Genomic DNA, 11,364 nt, shown 5'->3' with positions numbered 1-11,364 from the left:
GGGACTTTCTCTCCATCGTCGCGTTACAGTACACGATGATCACAGCAAACACTTCCGTCACATCCACCTTATTTTAAATAAGAAAAACTATAAGATTTTAAGATTTTTTTAAAAAAGAAATAATTGACTTGCCTTGCCGACTTCCCACGAGTCGAAAAGTGCAAAATGTTCGAGTGAGTCTTGACAAATGAGTGAGAAGATGTCATCAAACTCTTCTGGATTGACAGTCATCTTGTCTCCTAAAGTTCCTTGCAAGGTTTCAAAGTTCTCCTTCGCATCACGAAAATCATCCAATGTTGCTAGAGAAAAAGAAGACAGTTAAACCTTGCAAGTCTCGCCCTCACACTCGCTCTAACCTGCTTTATATTCCTATTAAAAACACGATAATCATAAGATTCACATTGCGTCATTCATCACATAATTTGCCACGTGTACATTTAGCAGGGGATCGTCGCTCACGATCGGGCCGACCACGTCGACGGTCAGTGCGTTCCCCATCTCGTCGTCTTAATTAGAGCAACTTTCGGCAAGTCAAACTTAGAAACGGTTTGTCTACAGACTATTCATAACTCGCTTCAAGTCCTCGACCAGTTTTCGACATGGATTTCGTCTCCGTCGGTCTTGCCAGTCCGCCACCCCGACGTCCAACAGAAGCGAAAGGCTCTGCAACTACCACCTCGTCCTTACCCCCTTTACAAACCACCAGTGACATCTCCCCATCTCCGAGAAAACACGATAAATCACGACCCATCCGAGTCTCTTCCTGGTCCTTAACCTTCGCACCTGGAAGTCCGAGACGTATCCCTACCGACTTTATTGATCACGATGCGTCCTCTCCAATATCTCCTAAAGTACAAAAGCTTCACACCCGTACACGTCTACTAGACGACAGTCGAACACGACCGGCATTACTACAAGAGCTCCTCGACTATCTTCACACAGAGCTGGATGGAGAGCGAGAGTCAAGAAAGCCCAGTTTACGACGGCTACAAATCGTAAGAGAAGCTCTCAATCGCCTAATCGACGGCTTCAGTGTGTACGCAGTGCAAAAGGACAGGTGCGTACTACGCACCTGTCCTTTTGTAAATTCGAGATGAATATGAACGTGCAGTCGAAGATCTTCATGCTCGAAATTTGATGATCCCGGGACTGCAGACTCGACTACAAAGTCTGGAGACTCACTGTCTTCAACAACTCAGTGCGTATAGTGCAGAAGCGAAAGCTCGTTCTCTTGTGCTAAAGAAACGATTAGCAGAGACGCAGGCGTTGCTGGCTGCTAGTACAGCAGAAAATGCGCGACTCACAGCTGCGCTAAGAAGCGAAAAGGACAATGCTACAAAACCGGAGAGTAAACGCACCGATGTTTAACGTTCGACGTTGACGTTAGCGAGTACTGTGCGAAGACATGACGAGAGCTTACGTGCTGGACAGGAACGTTCTCTTGAGGACGCGAGAGCGTTGCAGAAAGTTACTGCTCGATACTATCACGCATGTGACGCATGATGAGGTCTCGCCACTTTGTCCGCTTTAGGCACTGCAATAGAAGCGGCTTTATCATCTGGAAACTCTGCAGGACGGACAGAAATTGGCTCAGCTTGAGCTTTTGTTGACCCTTTGAAGTCACCTTTCTCGTCGTCCTCGAGCCAGTCTTTGCAAGGCGGTTTTGCTCTCACTGGCTTGCATTTGAGCCTCGTCCAGCTCTTCACGCTTGAGACTGAGACTAGTCTGCCACAGCAATAGCTTGGCTCCCGCCAGCCACGCTGGCGTTCCTGCTGTACTAGGCAGACGGCGGACGAGACAACCGCGTCCTTTGTGCAGATGCGTTGGAACGCCAGCAAAGATTTAGTCTGGAGCATCATCGTCCAAATCTGAAGATTCTAAAACTGGTTTCAGAGTCATAAAAACTGCCGCGACGGTATATAACGCCCAGCAATGCATCATGCACAAATCCCTTCCAGACCATCAAGTTGAGCGCTTGATCTTCGCCCGGACAGAGCGAGCCACGAGCCAGCTCGAGCTCGAAGAACGCCTCCCGAGCCGTCTTTGATCTCGATCCAGCGAGCCAAATGCGTCGTAATAAGTTCGTTCCCTCCACTAGCAATGGGGGCTTCCCTCATAAAGCTATGTACCCATTTCTGAGCCCCAATCAGCAGATCCAGATCTGATTTCTTCTTGAAATAGTCGATGAACAGAAGCAAAGCGACTTAAGACCTTTGTGCGAGGGAATTCGGCTTCGTGCCCCCCTCCAGGTCCCAAAATTTCGTCGTACACGCCAGCAAATGCGACTTCACTTGCTTGTGCACGTAACATCGGGAACCCACGACTAACGAGATCTCCAGAGTCATCCAGCATCCTAGTGGGAAGTTGAGCACTCCCGTGATACCCGAACTGGTTGAACTGGAACACAACTGCATCGTCCACGATATCCCCAGACTCGTCTTCCTTGCTTTGCATTCCATCGACTAGGAATTTTCTTCTTCTTGGTAAATTGACGGTGTCTAGCTATCAGACAATACAGTTGCGTGTCGTTTGCTACTAAAACGCGGGAATTCCCTCCATTACTGCTATACATGTAGACGGCGTATCTACGGGAAGTGGACACCACAACGCTTGAGATCCTCGTCACTGTACATACGTTAGAAATCAACATAAAGCGGAAATATCAATAGAAACACACCTGTAGCGACGCACTAAGTAGCAAGGCCCCGCATTGGCAGCTACAATATTAATCTAAGTTAGTCCAAAACCACTTTAGAATTTTTCAAAAAAATTAAATTTACCGTCCGGAACGAGAGTATCTTCAAGCGCAATTTCCTCCGTGTTGTCCCGCAACGTAGCGAAGTACGAGTCTCGAGAGTAAATGATGTCGAGCAGTACTCCGCGCATCACGAGTTTCATGACGACAAGCCGAACGCCAGCGTCTGCGAGAGCATTGTTCGTAGTGGGATGAGTCTGTAGCTCAAAGAAGGCTGGAATATTTTTCTCCGTGGCTTCAGCTAGCCACGGGAGTTCTCGTGCTTTAAGTTTCAGTCTCTCGGTCGTGCGAGGCTTTGCCAATTATTTGACGGAACTCGCCAACTCCCGCATTTGGTACACTGCATCCCGTTTTCCCGAAGTTAAGTCGACCACATCATCTACTTCAGTGAGGGAATGTGAAGTAACGGCAGTAATCGCGGGATCACCCTCAAGTCCACACCGCCTTCATGTCGACGCGAAATACTCTCAAAGAAGTTTTCGGATTGACTTTGATCTTCTTCTCGAACTTGACTATCCTCTGGCATCTCGATAGAGCCGTAAAAATAGTGCTGTCCACTTGCATAGAGTAAAGTCCAGCTTGTTTGTGCAGCCTCTTCCTTGGAATCTTCGTCACCTTGGAGAAAAGCCCCTTGCGCTTGCTAATGAGTCCGCCCATCTTAATCAGCTCGTCATCCAGCAGGAATCGGTTCCAGAGCGAGCTCGTACGTCGCATTGCAGACGGTATTGCTGCCTTCTGGCGAGCCACTTCCACTACGTTAACATGTTCAGCCCTACAAAATGAATAGAAATACAAAACCCAAATGTAAGTTTAGACAGATTGTCGACTCTTTCGAGACAGCACGTACATCCTTGCAAAGCCCTTCCCAGCTATGAGTCCGAATTCTTCCGAGTCGTAAGAAGCTAACGACGCGCTGTCGTTGTCATCGTCTGGAATTTCAAGCATATCATCAGTATCCAACGGCATCGCTAGGCATTGATCCTTAAGCTGTATGAAGGGACAGAGCGAAGGAAACGGTTTAGTTTTTTTATCCGAAAAACTCACTAGTGGCGTCTGGAGCGGTAGTAATTGAGGGAATATCATTTTAGATGAGGGAGTTGAGCTGGTAGACGCCTCATTGAAGTCGAAGGGGTTGTGACGTTCTAATTCCTCGGCTGCGATCTCGAGAGCATCGGTTTAATTGCTATTAGTAAACATCGTACGCAGAATTTTAAGCTACGTCGAAAGACTCGATGTGTAGTAGGAGAAAGGAAGCAAAGTTTCTTGCTAACGCTACAACGTGAACACATAGTGTTCGAGCACACTTGACAGAATTTCAAGCGACTTGGTGCGTTGGTGTAGACGATACAGTCATTCCCGTGATCGAGAATAACTTTCTTTTTAGTTTTTACAGCCAGTTAAGCTTCTTCATCTGTCCACAAAGCACGATTTTACTGTACGACGAGAGTGCATCTAGTACAGCTACAGACTGATGGATATCGCCCATGGCATCCACGAATCCCTTGATGTACAGTTCGATCTTGCCGGAGGTTTTTTGTCGAAACAAACACGCAGATCGACACATTTGCTCGGACAATTTTGGTACTCTGATTAGCTACAGCGAATGTAGTAAGTAACCTTTACGCACGTTTCTCCTTTTCCACAGTAAACAGCGACTGCAGAGAAGACCATGACAAGTGCCACGATAACCAATCCTCCATCAAAGTACCATCGAATCCATCCTGACCTGACATCATCAAGTAGTTCTGTATCAAAATCATGTTACAGTAGTTGTGGGGGAGAATAACGCACTTACGCTTGTACTTGATGCCTTGATCCGGCTCATCCGGACAGTCCACCAGCACATGGATGTCTCTGTCTACTTGCTCGAGGTTGTCACCGAAGTATTCATCATTGTTGGGTCTGCACGCCTCGTCCAGTAGCAAGTGCTCTTGCATGAGGTTTTTGATTCGGTCTGAAAGTTTTTTCGCCTTAACCGCCTTGATGTCTGCGTCTCGCGAGTTCAGCCAAGTGTCACCCTCCCGCGCGAGATACAGCTTCAGCAGATCTGCATCAAAGTAGATCAACCCAGGCTTCTCCCCCTTAATCTTCTCTTTCAGATCACCGACCATCTCGCTGAGCTCAATGTCCACAGGGAAGACGCTCCCGACTCCAACGACCGCGCAGACCAGCTTCGCCATCGTGTTTCTTTTTGTGGAATGCCAGATTTCCTTCTCTGAGCGAAATTATTCTTGCAATTCATTTCACAATTCATTATGCAATTCATTAGTTGAGATGGGCAAATTTTGCTCAAATTCTACAGTTTTAGGATAGTTTGATGGAGTCACCGGCTGCTGGACGTCCAGCAGTAGATTGATCTAAAATTTTGTTGAAATTCTACATTTTAGGATAGTTTGGCGGGAATCACCAGCTGCAGGATATCCTGCAGCGGGTATACTGGCGGACGCGTCCTGCAGCAGGTAATTTAAAAATTTCACTCATAATCTACAATTTTAGGATATCTAGAGGGATCCGAGCTCAGAAATGTATCTGAGCTACTCAGACACGTGTCAATCTCAAATTTTACAAATCTAGGACTACAACATATAAAAGCTGAAGTAGAGCGCAAAAACATTGATGCGGATAAGTTGCACATATGCAACCCTACATAATCTCTTATATATATGCATTACTTGCTGGAACTATCTATCCACCAACCACCAGACTAACTACAACAATACATAGTGAAGAAGTGCGCTTTTGACCCTACTTGCCACCAATATGCCCCCATACTTGACCCCTTTATTCTATTTTATTTCTGTATGAGTGCTTAAAGAATTTTTTTAGTTGTTGTAGTAAATAGGGCCAAGGGGGGGGGGGCATTTTTTTCCAATTTGCTGCGAATTTGAAGGTTTGAAGATAGGGTAGGTTTATCTATATCTAGTATGTTCATCTTCATTTGATATCGCAGGATGTATTGACTCCCGACTTGACCTCAGGGGGCAATCCACTTTGTCATGACATATGTTTTACTTAAGAGCATCTCTAGTAGAAAAAACTAGGATACAGACGTTATTTACAGATACGCACTTAGCGAGTTCAACAGAGAATCGTGTGAATATATCTTACATCTAACGCCATGGCTTTTCGAATCTCCAGAATGTGGTTAGCTGGTCTAAGTGAATGCCATAGAGCCGAGCGCCTTATAGCTGTTATTCTCACAAAACTGTTTATAGCATTTGTAGAGCCCTGTCGGAGTCTTACGGACGTCCTTGACATCAGCCGATCCCTCTGAGACGACCCAGCTCATTCAAATAGAACTTAATTACACTACAAGCTTGCAACTGCTTCAACTCTTGCTCGTATTCGTTTTGGCGTTTGCTGAGCATTCCAACCAGATTCAACTTCGACATTATGGATCAAATAATGAAATATATGCTTGCCAGCAGCATCAACATTAGCTATAACCTCAAAGTAATGGTTATAATAAGTATGGTCACCAACTAAATAATAATTAGTTTCCAAGCATAAAGCGCGTCTATCTGACTCTTCAATGAAGCTTGAGAAATTGTTTTTACTTCGAAAAATGTAATTGTTGTAATCTTTGAAAAGCCTCTTTACCTTTATGTTTAATAGTAACTGTGTCTGAAAAAATCAAGCTTCCGAACATATTCATTGCTGCTTTGTTTTTGTTATCTACGGCTTCATCAAGTACCGTCATGAGCAGAGACTGACGCATACCATTAAATCGGCCAGTGATCTGGTCCATATTACAAACCGTTTTAGCTAGGCTATCACCAATGACAAATCGATTCTGCGGAACGAGTCGCGCAGATACTAGGAACCAATTCCCCAACAATGGCCTTATCTACAGTATACGAGCATGAGGCGAGGTTATCGGCCTCTCCACCTGAGCATCCACTCACCGTAACGCTGCGGGGAACTGAGCGGATTGAGGCATTGCTGCAACTGGATACTCAAGGCCCTTGCCGGGGTCATGTTGTGGACAGCCAGCCAACACTTAGCAGATTAATTACCAAGGAGCTGCAATCCTCCAGCATACTCCGCCAAGTGCGGCCACATCCAAGGTTGGGTCGCCTCACATGTCTGCGGGCTGGAGGCCGAAGATCGACACGCACGAAACTCGAATTCAAACTGTGTTTAAGACACTTCGCACATCCAAGCGGAGCCACGAAGGCTGCCTTCCGCATAACCAAATGGACCGCAGCAAGCCCTACGGCGGCAGCAGCATTGTGTCACCTGAAATGGAAGAAAATTCGTCGAGTAGTGGGGCTGGGGCCGTGGGGGGAGCAGCTACTGCTAAAACTGAAATGATACACCCTCTTGCTCTATGATGCCGCCCATCAGAAGATCGAGTGCCCCCATGATGGCTGTGTCCATTTGGCCGACACTGACTTGTATCATGTATTCTGGGATTGTCCGGCGGCGAGGACATTACGACAACTTATGACACGGACGTGGCTTACGCTGGGAATCAAGAGCTCGGCAATCGAACACGCGATCTTCAGCATGGAGCTGCTGCTGATGCCAGCAGGGGTCTGGCGAGCAGCGGATAAAATGTACGACCACTATATCACGCTGTCCAATCATTTTATGGAGGCAGTCACGATGCTAGCCGAAAGTTGTTGGAGACTAGGGGCAGCAATACTGCTGCAACGGGGATGGAGATGGCGAGTCAACCACTTTGATTCTTTGGCAAAAGTGTCAGAGCAAAGTCAAGCCGCGGCCTTCAAATGGGCGCTCTGGCAGGGGTACTCCACGGTTTTTACACACACAGCGGCACAGCTTCACCCCACGTTTGGTCCCCTTGCGATCCAGCTCATGCGACGCGTGCTGACGTCGGAGTCGGTGGTAGATTATCTCCAATTCACAGACAGGGGAGCGACGAAGTACCTGCTATTCTTCGACGGGGGGGGGGGGGGGGGGGGGGGGGTTCCGTGGCAATCCGGGGCCCGGGAGCAGCGCATTAGTTATCCTTACAGCAGACGCCACAGTCCGCGCCCAGGTCGGCTGGATCGCCGGGATGTCGTACGCCAATCCGCGCTTCACCAACAGCATGGGAGAACACCTCGGCTTATTCTGCGGCCTCAAGGCCTGTGATAAGCACACCTTTGAACCGTTACACGTTATCGGAGGCAGCGCAATGATCATTAGACAACTCAAACAAAGAAAGCCTCTTAAAACCAAACACCTTCAAAACTACTATTGGCAGAGCAGGAAACTCGCCGACAGACTTGACGTGGTGGCGTGGCACCATCATCTGAGGGAGTTTAGCAAGATGGTTGATACATTGGCCAACATGGCGATGGATAATACAAGTAGCACGCAGGGCCTTCTGTCTGAGGACACAACGGCAACAGTACGCTGGGCGAAAGTGCTTAAGCACCTATCTGATGACGTCATGCACTGGCAGGATACGTCACATACGCAGCCGCGAAGCGGCAACATAGCGACCCCTATATAGGGGAGACAGTGCGATAGGGTCAGACACTGGGCAGGTCGCATGCATTACAGCGCACACTGACATTAGAGCGGTGGCGTTGCCAGGGGTATAGGAAGTCGTTAGTCTAGACTAAGTGACATCAATACTACTCATATCATAAAAAAACGACAAATCGATTGAAGATATCGAATGTGCTGTTCTTATCAGCTCATTGTAGTCGCTTAATGATAATCAGAGCTCCAGATTTCTTGCTTGGGTTTAGCAATAGATTAGTAAAATGTTTCAACAGATACTTGTAAATCTGCTCATTGCTGTTGCATAAATCGCTTTCTATATATTCGCGTCATATATCAAGAACGCCCATGTTAAGAATAAAATCTTTAACAAACTTATGCATAAATCATGGGAACAGATTTAGATTATTTCTAGCCTCTTCTCTATTGTTTTCTGTAACGCCAAACGGAGTTAGAATTACACGTTTATATAGAATGCTATCTCTAGCTTCAACTAAATTTCTTAGATAACTTGATATTTTCTGCAATGCCATTATGTTAAATTCAAATGATTCAGCATAAATTCTAGCAGGAATAATATGAGGGTTAAGAGCTACAACATATGAATTATTATTTGGTTGATTTCATTCATGGCAATCTCCTTAACGCAATAAGTGATTTTACCGTTATTCAGCGCAACTTTCCAAATTTTGTTAAATTAGTGTTGCAATCTCTACTGTAGAAGATATCGTGGTTTTCTTTGATTTGTAAGGAAGTCATTAAGCTCAATATTGTTATTTTCATATAGCTCATTTCGATCCACGGTTAAAAATTGTTTATTGATCTCCTCTAAAACTAACGTTTTTACTTCTTCCTTTTAGACCCTTTCGCGAACAAGGGGTCAAAATGCCCCTGTTCATCTGACCACGGTACTACTCCCCAGTATGAATAATACGGTATCAGTATGATTTTGATTGAATAAAATAGAAGGTGACTTGGAAAATTAGAGAATAGCTTCGGATAGAGATTTAGCAAATTGCCTATCAGTGTGTATTTTGTGAGCTAGGGAGCAAGAGAGTTTAACACTCAAGAGAGAGAGAGAGATACTTACAAAGGTAAACATATATTAGTGTGTATATCTTCAGTTCGGTTGGAGTTCTACTTAGCGACAGTCTGCTCAGTTTATAAAAGGGCTTGATATAGTAATGATACGCCGTTTTTACGCAGGCGATCAAGTGCTTCTGAAGTGATCAACAGCCACCCTCAGCGGAGACGTAGCCTTACGACCCCGCATACATCGGCACGTACCTATACATTGTGTAATATGACTTCTATACCGTGATTCTATGGCATGGATTGTGCGGCGGGCGAGTACGAAACGCGAAAGGTAAATGATAGCGTAATTTGGGCACTGGATATCAGGTTCATCCGCTCAGCTAACACGTAGTTTTTCACAAAATAAAGTACTCCGCATCGATATATCTAGTACTTAGAACAACACTCTGAGTTCTCATGTATTGTGTTGCAATATAAAGTATTCCGCATCGATATATCTATAGTACTTAGCACCACACTCTCAGATACCAAGGCGATGCACCAAACAGTACAATACGTGTAAACCATTTGAAAATCGTTTACACTGGAATGTGTCGCCTAACATATACACTTTATGAATGAATAGATTACAGAGCGTGATCAAACGTTTTGGACAGATATTTTCCAACTGTAAGCTGATCCGTCTGTAAAATTTTACTGTCTACAATTCGACGACAGCCTGCCAAGAACCCTCTCCCAACTCTCTCTCTCCCCCCCCTCTCTCTCTCTCTCTCTCTCTCTCTCTCTCTCTCTCTCTCTCTCTCTTTCTATCCTGGACTGGCGGTATGGGATCCCGAAGCAAGCGCTCCCTTGATAGTGCGCTTGGTGGTCCATCGAAAAAAAGCGAAAAGTCATCGGCAAAAAGCGGCAGTTGCAACCCAAGAAGAGAGCGAAGACAATATTGACAACTCTACCTTTTTCAAGGCTGCATAGAGGGAGGTTCTTTCGTGGTACCACAAGCCACCGCCTCGTATTGCGAGTGATTCTTTTATCGCTATGCTCGTCTAGGTGCTAGCCTCAAAGGCGAGGAAGGTGCTGACCGTTTTGTTGGGGAACAAGAGTTGCTGTCATTTTACCTGCGAGAAAAAGCCCCGCCGTCAGATGAAGGTACTATGGTTCTTTGACTGTAATAGGTATTACAATATGTCTAATTGTTTATATTATTTCTTAGAACATGTTTCGACCAGTGCCGTCCCTTCCGTTCCCGCACAAGATAGGAATGCACGCAGCGGTGGCCCAAGCGTCGAGGACATTTCCACTAGTCTTCACTGCGAGAGCATAAGCCTGCGTTCAATAGGTGGGGCTAACAGTGGATTAGAGCCAACCCTACCAGGTTACAGTACTGTTTCGAATCGAAGCACGCAATTAGAAGCCCCGTCAGGTTTGCAGACCCAAATCGACCAGAGCCAAGTAAACCAAATTCACGACGCTGTCACAGCCTATCATCAGGACAGTGGAGGCGAAACCCAGCAAGTAAGTTTTCAACAGAGTGCAGAAGAGAATAGCAGACTAATAGTTGATGTTGGGCAAATGAATAGAGCTTAATCTATACCGTACCAGAACGGTACGACTGACACCAAGGACTCACTAGGTACAAGCTATCAAAGTTTGAATTTTACCTTGAAATTCCCAAACGGATTGTATTGTGCTCATCACTAACCCATATGAATGCTACACCCAATGCAGATGTTCCAGTAAACGAATATCATCGACTGCCAACACTTGAAAATGGTGGCTACCCAAATTCACGATTCGGGGTGGTACATATCCGAGCGACACCACAACGTGCATCAGAGTGCACTAACAATGGCGGAAGGGTTTTTACCGAAGCAACAAGCAGCCCACTCAATGGTAGTGCCATCTCCACTATGGGAGGTAAGGCTTTGGTTCAGATTTACGTCATAGATGTGCTTACAGTTATTATATTATTGCTTTGATTTTCTAGCAGGGATGCCAAAATCAGTCGGGGTAATATCGCTATAATCTCCACCGCCACGTTCTAGTCGTGGACCTGCAGTCTTTGCACCATACCTATACGTTAATACGCTCGTAGTGTTTTCTCCTTCTTGTGAAAGTTA

At 45.8% G+C, this 11,364-nt stretch overlaps 2 protein-coding genes across 2 annotated transcripts; both read right to left on the bottom strand.

Moving 5' to 3' along the window:
• Positions 1-1,937: 1,937 nt before the first annotated feature.
• Positions 1,938-4,319, bottom strand: PITG_22819 (uncharacterized protein; the record flags this gene model as incomplete). The annotated part of the gene is made up of 8 exons (XM_002904443.1): positions 1,938-2,121; positions 2,270-2,446; positions 2,590-2,625; positions 2,678-2,717; positions 2,781-2,952; positions 3,197-3,527; positions 3,603-3,684; positions 4,190-4,319. 8 exons carry the CDS (start codon positions 4,317-4,319, stop codon positions 1,938-1,940), a joined length of 1,152 nt encoding a protein of 383 aa, XP_002904489.1.
• A 55-nt stretch (positions 4,320-4,374) lies between these two features.
• On the bottom strand, positions 4,375-4,937 carry PITG_22818 (Crinkler (CRN) family protein; the record flags this gene model as incomplete). Its single annotated transcript, XM_002904442.1, has 2 exons — positions 4,375-4,481; positions 4,551-4,937. 2 exons carry the CDS (start codon positions 4,933-4,935, stop codon positions 4,375-4,377), a joined length of 492 nt encoding a protein of 163 aa, XP_002904488.1.
• Positions 4,938-11,364: the final 6,427 nt, after the last annotated feature.

This window comes from Phytophthora infestans, genomic scaffold, assembly GCF_000142945.1.
Source record: "Phytophthora infestans T30-4 supercont1.11 genomic scaffold, whole genome shotgun sequence".
Lineage (NCBI taxonomy): Eukaryota > Oomycota > Peronosporomycetes > Peronosporales > Peronosporaceae > Phytophthora > Phytophthora infestans.
Note: the sequence above shows the minus strand (reverse complement) of the source record. Positions and strands in the feature narration are given on the sequence as shown.